This window comes from Dermacentor andersoni, chromosome 1 (assembly GCF_023375885.2).
Source record: "Dermacentor andersoni chromosome 1, qqDerAnde1_hic_scaffold, whole genome shotgun sequence".
NCBI lineage: Eukaryota > Metazoa > Arthropoda > Arachnida > Ixodida > Ixodidae > Dermacentor > Dermacentor andersoni.
In genome coordinates, this window is record NC_092814.1 from 271,391,471 (window position 1) to 271,405,226 (window position 13,756).

At 45.8% G+C, this 13,756-nt stretch overlaps 1 protein-coding gene across 1 annotated transcript in view; it reads right to left on the reverse strand.

Moving 5' to 3' along the window:
* Positions 1–1,705: 1,705 nt before the first annotated feature.
* Positions 1,706–13,756, reverse strand: part of LOC126547643 (acyl-CoA Delta-9 desaturase-like) — a 39,735-nt gene continuing 27,684 nt past the window's right edge. The window contains exons 3-6 of the mRNA XM_050195559.3: positions 9,148–9,278; positions 7,257–7,462; positions 6,195–6,465; positions 1,706–3,463 (exon numbers count right to left, since the gene is read on the reverse strand). Coding sequence (XP_050051516.1) covers positions 3,284–3,463; positions 6,195–6,465; positions 7,257–7,462; positions 9,148–9,278 — 788 coding nt within the window. The 3' untranslated portion in view covers positions 1,706–3,283. The remainder of the gene's footprint in view (positions 3,464–6,194; positions 6,466–7,256; positions 7,463–9,147; positions 9,279–13,756) is intronic.

Consider the following 13,756-nt stretch of genomic DNA (forward strand, 5'->3'; position numbering starts at 1 on the left):
TTCAAAAGACTCTTGAGGTCCGCGTGCTTGATTTCAAGCTCCACGTCGGAAATCACTCCAGTTGTTGTCTCCTTCCCGTAAGTTATAAAGGAGCGGACGGGGATCGCGCTTAACTGAGGAATGGTCTTTAACTTCTCAAGTATTGCGGAATTTTTCACATCTATTGCCAGGATGTTCTTGCGAGCGTTGATCCTGGTCTCGTTAATTTGCCCAGGGGCCACACTTTCAAAATATTCGGTTAGAAACTGCCTGCTGAGGGAGTTCATACTGTGTGACGTCGAGAGCGGCACGTAAGAAACCATGAAGGATTCCTGATCACTCGGATTCGATGAAGTCGCCTTAGTCGACATACGGCGCATCTTCTTCATACGGCGGCCCATGACTATGGTGTACTCGCTGTCAGAGTCCATGGCTTCTGGCGTTCAGCTCTCCCAGGAATCGAGCTGGTCCGAGCTTCCAAAGGCACGTCGTCCAAAAATGAGTGATGAAGTAGACGACTGACCTTGTTCAGGTGGTCGTGGGAACATCTTCTTGCTCATTCTTGATAAAATGACTCTCACGAAAATGGCAACAACGTAAAAAAATGCATAACAGCGAGAGGCCCAGAGCACCAGTGAGCTCTGGGCACTTCTTCGCGAGCAGGTGGATTTGTTTCTACAAACAGCGCTCACATGTCCTATCTTGTGGCATTTCCGGCACTGAATAGGCCTCGGAACGAATGGTCGTACTCGGTGTATAACGTAGCCCACTTTGACAGACGCTGGTAATGTCGAAGAAGCAAATATTAACACGCACATCAAAGTGCGCGGTTGGTTGTAGTGTTCCCGCTCTGCAGGCAGAGCCACGGCAGGGAAGCCGAACAAACGCGCACCGAATAAAAACTACTGGCATAGCCACTGGGAACCAAACGTTTCAACAAATCTCAGTTCTTGCTCCGTGATTTCGACGCAAGTGATCACGTTTTGGGCCACCACTCAGCAAATGAACGGGCTTCACGAATAGTTCGGTTGTGAAGGCTGGCTGCGTGTCATAATGCTCTCTCCTAACTTTTTCTTTCCTCCATGCAGAAACAGGACGTATAAGAAAGGCATTCAGTATTAATGACGGTCGTTAACTATGTGGTGTATCACGTTCCGCGCTTAATAAACAAACTTTTAATTTTGCCCAGCTAGCCAGCTTGACGAGTGTGATATTCGCTCCCCAACCGTTCTTCTTTTTTTCGTTCTTTGTTGGCTATACAGCAAAAATTGGCATCATTTAGGCACTTTCTTTTTTTTTTTGGGGGGGGGGGGAGGCGTTTCACTCAGATAACAGTAATAAAGTTTTGAAATTTTAAACACATGTTTGTGGTTTTTAGGTAAGAATCTTTACAATATCGCAGCCGTATCATCATCATGGTACCTCTGGCCCTAGCACCGCTAAATATTACACATCCTCATCATGATGGTGCTTAATGCTAAGAAATCTTGGCTTATAGCAGTACTCCTGGAAATAAGGATATTAAAGAGGTTAAGCCATGCGATACGGTTAAGCCATGTGTCGATTCTTTTTCCCGTGTACCTGCCAGTCGGCCTAAATAGGGTTAAGCGGGAATTGAAAGGCTACTATTAAATTGCACGAACGTTCGAGACTGACTTTGTGATTGATGAGCAAGATGTTTTTCTTCCCTGATACTCAAAAAGAGAGCGTAACCATTGCGCAAACATGTGTATGAATAAGTGCCTTTTATTAATCAACATTCACCATACACTCACAAGTATTAACAAACACAGACTGCATAGGTCATGCGTAACCAAAATAGAAATCATGTATACGAACATATTCGAGCCATAGGATTGAGGCGACGCTTACATATAGCTGTCAGTTGTGTAAGTTTTCAAGGCATTCACGTTGCTCTGAAGAAGGCACGTTAAAATTTTTTCGTAGTATTGCTAAAGGTGTACAAGTTGCAGCTCTTCGCCCTTACACAGGTGAAGTCCCGGGCAAGTTATGAAACATTCACCGAAGATAAGTAATAATGCCACATGCAACAATGAATGTTTGCGATGACCATAACTTATACATTACACACACACACACAAACACAGACACTAAACATTGCACAACATAAAACATCACATGCCTGCGGAGTCGCTCATATCAAGCTCGATCCTGCGTCGTTGACACTACAAATGTCAGTAAATAAAATTGCCCTAATATCACATTGTACAGCAACTGTCTATAGAAGAAAACAATGGTTTCAATAGTAGACGCCGAACGTGTGAAAAACAAAAATCAGCAAATATAACACTAGTAAAGATAATAGCTACTTTAAATGACAAGACCTGTGAGCGCGAAGCCTAAAGCAGAGCTTCAGGTGCAAAGTGAGGGCTTGCCAAGGTTGAATATTTCCAAGAAATTAACAAGTTGAAGGAATAAAATAATTAAAAAAGAGGTATACGAGCTCCAGTTTAACGAAGCAGTAGTGTAGTAGAGGCTGGTGGTACTAGAAGCAGACAGCGGTGGGACGATCAAGCTAGCTACTATAAAGCAACGGAAGTGACCAATCACTTGACGCAGATGCCTACTCGCATGGCCCTAATATAATCCCATCAGAGTAAACTTTGCGTAGCTGGTCACGTATGTCATACACGTGCTCAAAGGATGCTTTCTTTAGACAATTTGTTGGTTCAGCCTTTCTAGTTAAGGCGTCCTTATGAAGCCCTTCGTGCAACCACCTTGTTGTAGAGCCGTATATTCAGTGCGCACGCTTCTATGGATACATCCTGCTCCATCTGATATCAGAGAGCCTTGGTATAAACCGCTACTTCTGTGGCCGTCGTCGCTTCGATATCCGCCACCAGCCACCTTAGCGCGTATTGTGCCAGGTCCAATTCAATGTAGCGTGGTACATTTTACCATAGCAGACAAAGTTGCCTAATATATACAAATGTTGCTGAATTAATATGGACAACTAATCGATTAAGAAAGTTTAGTTTTGCTGGTCTTGCTCGTGAATTACCCGTTACTACGCGTTTCGCTCGTGGAGGTGTCAGGTGTTTGCCAAGAGTGGAAGCAGGTGAGGGTTGGTTGGGGGAGGGGGGGGGGGGAGATGACGTGAGTAAGGAGGGCCGTGGTAAAGCCGTTGAGATTACCAATGCAATGGGTGTCAAAATAAGGAAGTGTGAGGCGAAAATACCGAATAAATGAGTGAGAACGCAGTATGCCCCCGAAGAAATGCACTATTCAGGTATACGTAGTAATGCGCCGTCCCTGCTCCTAGCCTTTGCTAAATTCTCCCGGCTCAAGTAGATGCGAATGCCCTCAAGTAGTGCTGCTTCTTGTCGCCGGTCCTCTCGATGCGTTTGTCAATCAAGTGCTTGGGCGTCGTCTTGAGATCGTACGCTTGGCCGATCAGCGCCATCAGATCGATGAAGATAGTGGCAGGGTTCAGCAGTGGCCCGAACTCGCTGCTCTTGTAGTCCTGCGCCAAGAAAGTAAAATGTCATGAACGCGCTTCGTAACGTGTCTACCCACTTGAATTTAACGCGCTCATCGCTTGTGGTACTAACCACGAAGTGAAAGAGACGTGCGTGACACTAGTCTGCTCTCTTTCCTTTCCTTTTTTTTATTATTTCTTTGAGTATCGCGGCTACGATTTTGAGGTAGTCACAGCCTTTGAGTGGATAAAACTTCACTTCGTAAGTAATAAAAAAAACCACCTCGACAAATATAAATTTTGGTATGTTGCATCCCCACGAACCAATTGCAGAAATGAAATACTGCGCATTCTCCTTGCGTGCCATTTAAACAAACATGCTGTCATTTAATAGCTTACGTTCTCTATCGTTCGTACAGCTTGCTCGTACATAATGCTGTACCACCTTCTGCAGACACCGTAATCGTTTTCCTGTCACGCGGAATTTACTCAGGAGGAAATGTAAACGAACATTTACAAATATTAGATAGTATAACTCAGGTTTAGCTGGTAAGCGTTCTGTTTTCGTCTTTCTACGCTTGTCGTGCTGAGTGCTCTTTAAATTGCGTTGATTCCTGCTAATGGAGGAAAAAGGAAGTCGAAAAACAAGGCCCGTATTCTGAAACGATCGCCTTCCGCGAAACTATCGCCTTGGCCACGCCTTCGCCAACGGCGAGCGCTGATTGGCGGTTTTAGCAAAACCAGAAAATAAATAGCGCCTGCTAGTAGTTCCGGCCTACTTCATTTAACCTCATGGTGTCGATGGGTGTCTCGACATATATTGAATAAACCAATATGTCTTTTGGCGTTCGGTTGGTGGTGGAGTGTAGTAGAGATAAGATAGGTGGTAGTTTATAGTAGACTTTTCGGTGGCGTCTTACACGCGTTGTTTCGCGGCGATATTTGCTGATTCATTTAGAATAAAACATTTCACACTTCCTTATTCAATTTATTCTACCTAAAGTGACCGTAACCAACCGTAGTCACTGTGCGAAACCCGTACTGCGGCCACTGCATTCGAAAACTGCCCACCCGAGCCGCTCTGCACTCGCACGGTGCGCTCTCTCACGCGATGGGAAGCGTTCGACAGCGCGTGTTGGTAATGCACGCTGACGTCACGGGTAAGCAGTCGCTTGATTTATTGAACGTGACTATCGCGGCGGCGAAACTATCGTGGAAGGCCAACGTTTCAGGATACGGCCCCAAGATGTAGGGTAATGATTTGATAGCGCACTAATATCATGACTTCCCTCAGTTTGATTCGACATTGCAACTCTATTACATGATTTATCCACCTCTTTAGGCTCATGCGCGGCATTCGTCGCAACTGACAGCCAATACGATGTGCCTTTCGTCGTGAGGCAAATTTCGGACAAGCCAAAGGCAACGAACGCGTTGCAGTCGAAGCTCGGGGTGGTGCGCGTGAAGAAGTACGTGGCGCCGCCTGGACATCAAGAGAGGAACGAGTTTCGCTTGCATCGTCCGCTCTCTCCCTTTGTCCCAGTAACCTGGGCGGACGCCGGCAATCAAATCAAGTGTTCGAATAAGCCACTGGGTAACAGGTACGTTTCACGAGTACGCCCTATAAAGCGCACAACTTAAGCAGCGTTCCTGACAGCAGCACTGTTTATGTGGACGCACGTTTCCGGAAACGATGACGATGTACTGGTAAAATAATGTATAGGTTGGCGAGTTTTTTCTTCTTCTACGTCTCATTAGCAAATGTGCGCACATATGCTATAGTATCTTAAGATTTAATTTTATTGTGAAGGGATTACTCGCTAAAACAATTCTGAGGCATCCTAGTTTTCGATAAATCTCCCGTAAGTAAACGCCATTCCTTGGGAACGCGAACAAAATACATATTGTTGGAAGTTCCCAATCAATTTATTATTAAGTCTGTATTGCGCACTTTCAGCTGCGCATGGCTAGGAAGATTTAGGCATGCATTCTCTATAGTAAGAGCATCCTTCAACCATGCTCCGAACATTTATTTCCATGTTTAAATACATTTGAAGGCCAGGAAGGCAGTCATTAGAGAATCGCTAAAGCGACTTGAATGAAACTGGTTGCATTAAAAGGGGAACAGCAAATTATTGGTAATGATATGCAGTAAATTTTAATTCAAGACACCTCGTATTCTAGAACATCTTGCAAGACTCTAATGATTCAAAAGAAAAGATTAAAAAGGATGTTTGCAATTCTGACTTCATTCGCGATAAAAAAAAAAACATTTTTGAACACCTCATGAAAACTGTTGTTTCGGAGAAAATAGCGCCGCTGTTTTGTTTTCATTTCTCAAAATCAAAATGTTGCATTACATTTTGAAGGGCCAAGTGCAATGAGCTATCAGGAAGATTTTTGTGAGAGTGAACTGGGACTCAGTATTTCAAGAAGTGCTTTCGCTGTTGAATGTATGAGGAATATTATTTATTTTTGCCTCCATTATCACCATCACCTTTCTTTTTTCTCTGTTTCTCTTTTTTCTTTATTCTTACACGTCCCCTCCAGCTAACGCAGTGCACCTGGCAACAAATTGACCCTGCAGGCAGACTTGTCGGCGTTTTGTGCATAAATATAATCGCTACAACCGCTCCCTTGTTTTTCTGCGTGCGGAGAACGAAGCGAAGGCGCCCCTCAGGGTGATCGTAATTGGTCCCAAACAACTTTGAGCCGTTGGTCTTCTAGTATACCAATGAAATAACCACATGCATGCGGTTACACCGAGAGGACCAACCTGCGGAAAAGCATGGTGAAAGTTGTGGAAGCCCTCGCCAAACATTCCTACGGACATGGCCGGGTTCTCCGTGGGCGCGATGTTCTTGTCGTACGGCCGGTAGCCCCAGGTGTGTGCCGCGCTGTTCACCAGCCACGTCATGTGCAGGCTGATGGTGTAGCGCAGCAGGCCATTCACCAGGTGCGCGTTCCAGAACGTCTCGCCCACCAGCCACATGGGTACGAGCGTCGGCAGCACGAAGCAAAATAGCGTCACTAGAGGAACGTAGTACCTGCGGCGAAGTGGTTTAGAAAAGCACGAATATTAAATTCTTGGTGTTGCTGAGAAAGGCAAAAACGGGCAACCACGCAATAATACCCCGAAGCAATCGGCATTTTTTTGAAAAGCTGCAGAAGTCACACGCGTCGTTCACGCATTCTTGGTCACAAGCAGAGAGGACGTAGGGCGCGTAACTGGAGTCTATACTTCGTGCCGAATAAAGTGTCTTCAGTTGTACATAGTTCCAGTACTTATAGATGTCATGTGTTCACCCTCGCTTTTCTCAACTTTCGAGCGATGAGCGCGCGTAAAACTCCGCCAAACAGCCGACACACCTTCTCTACAGTGAGGCCCGTATAGCTTTGGTAAAGGGTGCAAATTATGTCGCGCGAAGCGGCGAATATATGTATTAAGACAAAGGAATGTGTCAGTCTAGTAATACAAAGCGAAAGCCGTAGCACCATTTGCACGTTTCCAAACTCGGAATATTAAGTCTAAACCATCGATTTCCAACGTTACAGCAGTTCGTTCAAATGAAATTCGTGGAGGGATGTGTTAGTCGCTAAAGTTGGGAAACGCAACATGCGAGGAACCGAACCTATATAATACATTTGTTGACATTCCATAGAGTTCGACTAACTGCAAGTGCAATTAAAAGACAGCGTGTCGCCGACAGTCACTGACCAATAACGCCTACGAATACTAATTCTACAGTATAACGGTGTGCAACGACGCCTTGCATTGCTGCGCGGTTCTTTAAGTGTGTTCTATAAGCGCAGCCGCGTAGTTAGGCTCGAGACTCACTTCCTCTGGAAGGCAACGACGGGATCCTGCAGCACGTCGGAACAGTCGACGGTGGCGCCCTTGCGGAACACCTCGGGATGTTTTTTGCACATGAGCCAACCCATGTGCGCGAAGAAGAAGCCACGATTGATGTTGTGCGGGTCGGCATCTGTGTCCGAGAACTTGTGGTGTACCCGGTGGTCCCGTGTCCACTCATATATGTCGTTCTGCAAAAACAGGTGACAGAAGAATTACTTGCTGAGCATGCCAGTCATTGACTTTTGCAGAAGCACTTTGGTTGTTCTGCGACTGAGCCTTGGGTGTGCTTTTATACGTGGAGTAGGTTAAGAAGAAGAAGCTGATAATGATACTATAAGCTGCAGACGGCGTCTGCGAAGCTCGCGATTCACCCAAGACCCCTGCGCTTACTGGGCGGAAGAAGCGCGCATCGATTTGCGCTAGCGGTTGGAGGGTCATCGACAATGCGGATAGCAGTAATGTTTAGCTCCGTGTGAGCAGTAAGTACTGCGAGAATGCGCTTTTCGTGCTGGAAAAATGTAGTGGTGGTTGGGGCATATTGCTAACGGCTGAGAGTATAGCGATGAGAGTGAATACGCCAATGCGAGACAGAGGACTCCTCAGGCAAGTCTTTTGCGTAACGAAATAAAAAAAAAAAGCAAAGGTGAAAAAAAAAGGACGACGATATGCTTTATGGGAAAATAAAAGAAAATGAGAGATAAGGAAAGAGAGCTCGAAATGTTAGCTAAACGCCACATAGCCGAACACAACACGGTGTCAAACAGGACGGAACAAACAGCAATCGAAAGAAATGAGCAAGTCACAGGCACACAGCACTCGACCGAGCCACGCGGATAGCGCCTTGCAGGATTTCCCGCTGAGGAACGTGAGGTGGATGGGCACGAGGGACACAAGATTTCCATACGAAGGACGGTGTGGGCTCGCAGTCACTACCCAAGCAATAAGTCCCTCCGAAGCTTTGCGCATGCACAGTGATGTCCAGCTCATACCTATCGCTGTACCGCAAGCACATCGAACACATTTCATTCAGTATGCGTCTTGAATCACTGTGCTTATCACCTAGATGAATCACTGATGATTGCGCTTATCAGAGATTCGAACCGCTCAGAGCGCTTATCACATATCAATATTGACGGGCCAATTATTCACGTAGCCGAATCGACGCTGTTTGCAGCGGCCTGCTTCACAAGCGCTGTGCGCTAGACACTGGTTGAACAAAATTTTCAATTCTTTATCGCTTCCGTGAGCGGTCTTTTCTGTCGTATTTTTGTGATTACGGTTCAGAAACAAGTCCTATATGCTCACAATATGGTTAAGAAATAAACGGAGATATTATCAATAGCATTGCACCCGCGCTTCATTTAGATTTGGTGAAGCCAAATGGTTCCTATGGCAGAAAAGAGGGGTATTCAAAAGAAATTTTGCCCATAATACATAGGTATTCTTGTGTGTGTCTGTGTGTGTGTGTGTCTGTGTATTAAACAATGATTAGTTATTGTTCTTTCTAACTTCTACATTTTGTAACAATGAAGCCTAGCTTGTAAAACTGTGCGTGTACAATTTAAGAATAGCGATTTAAGTGCACATCTAATTGAACAAGACTCTTGTTCACAAAGCAGTTCGCAAATTGTGCCACCTTGCAAGGAAATGTTTCAGCCAGTCGTGATAACAAACATACGGTTAGCTCAAGTGAATGGCCCATGACAGATAGCTGTTAGGAGCGAAAACGCTTGTGTGAATCAGGAACGTGGTTCTCGTTCCAGGTGCACAGAATTTCGCAAACTAGCTTTCTAAGCACGGCAAATGCGGGAACAGGTTATGGCTGTGCACTTAGGCTCTGCCCCGTGTGTCAGTAATCCATCGCGGCACTCACCTGGAGCGCGAAGCAGTTGGCAATCATGAGCATTATCCTGAGTGGCAGCTTCGCCTTGAACGTGCGGTGGCACCAGAGTCGGTGGGCTGCCACTGAAGAGCCGACGCCGGCGATACCAAGTCCAATGAAGGCTGCGAGGAAGGAGGCAATGAGGTCGGCGGTGGTGGTGAAAACTTTATTTTCGTCTGGCACGTTAATAGTGTGGGCTTCACCCTGCCTAGGCGTCTGGCACGAACCCTTGGGCTCTGGCGGCGTCGGCCCGCTGGACTGCCCACAGTTGAGGCTTTAGTTGTGGGAAATATACAGGGTGTCTCATATGACTTGAGCCAAGAATTTAACAACGAAAGGCGCGTCGGAAGCGAGTTGAACCGAACGCGTACTATTCGCAATAGCCTATAGTAACTCAGGCATTTTTTCCCATAACACACTAATTAATTAAGTTTAATTACCCAACTTTTTAATTATTGGCTGACGACCCCAAGTATGATACGCAGATTTGTAGAGCACCTTGAGAAACTTCTCAATAAATAAATTGTTTCCAACACGATATATCTTACGTGGTTCTTTTTTCCGCGTTCCAAAGAAATCTCGCGAAATATGAAAAAAAGCCACGTGACGGAGCGCTTGCGCAGTGGTGTCGTACTGCTGCCAAGCGTGCGTTCGGTGAACAAGGTCGGCTGCATCGTGACTGGCGACGAGGAAGCGGCAGGGCGTTCTTTATCACACAGGCAGCGCTCGGCAAGGAGCATGCATTTTTACCGTAATCCGACGGCAAAAATGCATGCGGAGGCGCGCTGCTTGAAAGTATTGCTGTAGCGTGCTGCGGAACGATTTCGAGATGTTTTAGAGCGTGCTTTGTGAAATCTACGCAATGTAAGTTCATATAAAGTCGTCGGGGAAGCCTTTCGGTGCATCGGTAACTACAGCACGCGGAAATATCGCTTGGGGGCGCAAGCATGCCACGCGTATTATCAGCCGCGGCATGTGTATGTGGTGTGAACTATTTTGTGCATATCGGTTTTAATTCAACGAACAGAACCGGTATCTCTCTATTACCAGCATGAAATGGTAAATATGCTAACTATCTGATTGCTTGTCGTAAGGATTAAAACATAAAACATAAGAGCGCGTGCTCGTGTACGGCCAACCTAAGACAACTACGAAATATCTAAACGGCAGGTGCTATCAAATATTTGTGATACACCGGCATCTTTCTCACGCATTTCAAGTCTATAGTCTTGAAATCACTATGTGTCTACGCTAGCCTTCCTGCATGAGGCCAAATGGTGCTGCTCAACACAGCGATCACTGAAGTTGGTGAACCAGCGTGATACATATATAAACTATGTGCTTCGGCATTGCCTTTTCGCCCTGTAAAGCCATAATATATGAGAGGGATCGCATAAAGAGAATGCGATGGCTCTTCTTGAGAACAAAATTTTCGTAATACGTGTGAGTGCGTCGTAGAGAACGGAGCGAACACAACCGAAAAAAAAAATCTCTTATCAACGTCTTTTTCGAAAAAGAAAGAGAAAACGGGCTAACGCCGCAACACGACCTCGCATAGTCACGCCGCACAATGTTTATAGATCTATAAATGTTGATCCAGTATGCTTGGACCATGCGCTATATAGAACAAAGATATCTGTAATCTAGCACCTATCACTGCTTAGAACGCTCGCGCAGTTCGTAAACGGTCGCTTAGCTGGACAATCTTAATTCACACTGTAAGATATGCTGGTATTACTAACCAAAATTATTTTATTCATGGGTGGAACCCTCATCCACCGAACCAAGTAGTAACGCAATGTAATCTGCAGCTAACAGTTTAACGCTTGTCAAAGTATAACAGCACAGCTTCTATCGTATCAGAACGGTACCGACACTGTTACGATCGTCGCGTATGTTCCATGGGTCCTAAACCGCAGCTTAGGACCAAGGAAGAATACAGCTATAAGGTGACATTAGTGAATGGAACATTCAGAAATACACAATTGATCTCCGAGGCCGATTGTAGGCACGAATATGCGCGCACACATCGCTCTCCGTGCTCCGTCCGCCTCAACGTCAGCAGAAAGTGTGGTCGGGCCGACTTAAACCACTTCAGTACGTCTCACAGAACCGTTTTCCACGTAGAAGACGCACGAACGCAAAAACACACGCCAGAAACTACTGCCATGCAAGACGGAGCGCTCGCCCAAACCAGCATGCCGACAGCACATAGATGGCACCACTGCGCAGCAATATGGTGGCACCCATGAAACAACGTTGTATAGGCTACCTTCAATGGTCAGGCGGCGCAGCGATCGGCTCAGCCGTCAGCGCCACCGTGTCAGTTCCGCGAAACACCGAGGCGGCCACTTCTACGGAGGCATGCTTTTGCGGCGCTCGTTTGAAGTGTGTCAGTCGTTATAAATTGTGGTTTTAATACTCCTGTCACACGGAAAGATTTAATGTCATTCGAATCGAATGGCCTTTGCATATAATCCCACTAATCGGAATTTACACGGGAAAATTTAATGTAATTCGAATGGAATGACATTTACCATCGAATGAGTTAGGGGAACTCATTCGCATTCGATTTCGAATTGAAAGTATACTCATGGACAACAGCGACACGCAACGTGAAAAAATAATGCGTGCATCAGCAAAGTCAGAAGATATTTCTTTAGGCTTATAAAAAGGAATAATTATTTTTGCCGCGTCCACCACGCGCTGTGCTCAAGCGCTATTACTCTTTGCATCAGGAGTGCGTTGCGGCGGTCGGCAGTGCTTTTAGTTGTGAATAATAGGCATCAAAATGTTTTCGTCCGTTTTAAAAGTACTCGCAAAAGTTCTTAAGCGCGTTTAATAGGCACAATATTTCTTAGAATTTCACAAATTTTGTTCCAGATCGTCATTGCTATCATTTGCGAATGCCATTATATTTTACTCTGTAGCACCGCAAGAGACCGAATGGCATTCGATGCATCGAATGCCATTCGATTCGAATGACATTAAATCTTCCCGTGTGACAGGGGTATAAGGCAGTCGAAGACATCAAGGCCCATTTTGGACCACCGGCTCTTAAGAAAGGACGTGAATTCGGGCGCTATAACGTAAAACTATTCCAAACTTTTCTATTCAACTTCTGCAATTAGCCCACCGCGCTTGGTGAAAAACTTTTTTGGACCGCCCCCACTTCACCTGTCTGTCACGCGACGTCACGAAAACCGCGATAGCTCCCCATCTGATATGACGTGTACACACTGATTATGCACGATTTGAGCGAACAAAACAAAATAGTTATCTCTGATTCGACGCCCTTTTGCCATTAGCCCTCGGCTATTGATCAAAAGTTTTCGGGCTGCACCCACTTTACTTACCTGCCTCTCACGCGACGTCACAAAATCGCAAAAACTTACCGCGTCAAAGTGACATGAACGCGTTAAAAATGCATTAATATGCAGAACAAAGCTGAATTTTCTCCTGAATAACCGCAGGCTGCCCCGTTCTGAAAGGAATAAAAGATGGCTGCCGCCAATCACTCCGGCACTGACTACTCGCCCCTACTGGAGAGCATGGGTTTATTTGCGTGTAATAAAACTTTTTGCGTGGCCGTGTGACGTTTTCGAGAAGTTTCGGTACGTTTACGACCTCGTTCCGCCAACTCTTCTTTGCTGAGGGTCCGTTTTAGCGTCATCCTTAAACTTCCGTTGCATGCCGCCGCGATTGTCGACGGGCCACCGCAATCTAAGTAAGACAAAGCGGACGAATCGCAGACGCCGGCACCACCCTCTTCATCCGGTTATCGATATTCAGTGCAGCGGCTCGGCCCCATCGAATCCCTCTCCACTTGGACATGCTGCTTGCCTCTTGTGAGCCGATTAGATAAGACAAGCCGCTCAGTGCAGGCAATGTTATTCGTTTTTCAAGCAAACAAAAGTGACCTCCTATGAACGAGAGGAGCATATGATTGGTTTGTTCAGACAACCCTGCGGGTGACCCTGCGGCTACGCAAATTTGACGTCAGGAGATTAGAATAAAAACATATTGGAATAGTTTTACGTTATACGGCCCCAAGTTTACGAGTACAATTATGTATATTATGTCAAGGAAGTAAACAGCGCGGACATCGCAGTGAAATGCTTAAATTAAATTATTGGGTTTTCTGTGCGAGAACCACGATCTGATTATGAGGCACGCCGTAATGGGAGACTCCGGAATAATTTGGACCACCTGGGGTTCTTAAACGTGCACCTAATTCTAAGTACACGAGCGTTTTCGCATTTCGCCCCCCATCGAAATGCATCCGCGGTGGCCGGGATTTTATCGCGCGACCTCGTGCTTAGCAGCCCAACACCATCGCCACTAATCAACCACCGCAGGTCGCGAAGTGTTTGTCACAACAAAACAAGCATGCTTTCGACGTCGAACTCAAAGGAAGTTAACAAATCATTATTTTGTGCCACTTAAGTGAGCAAATACGGCCGTAGACGTTTTTCAACTGTCATTTGTAGCTTCATTACTTGGAGCGTGCCTTGCACCTCACAATTGTAGAGGTTTTGGCGAATTGGCACGTAAATGCTTTTTCCTCCGTTGACAAAGTGCCTCTAGCGTAGTCTCGTAT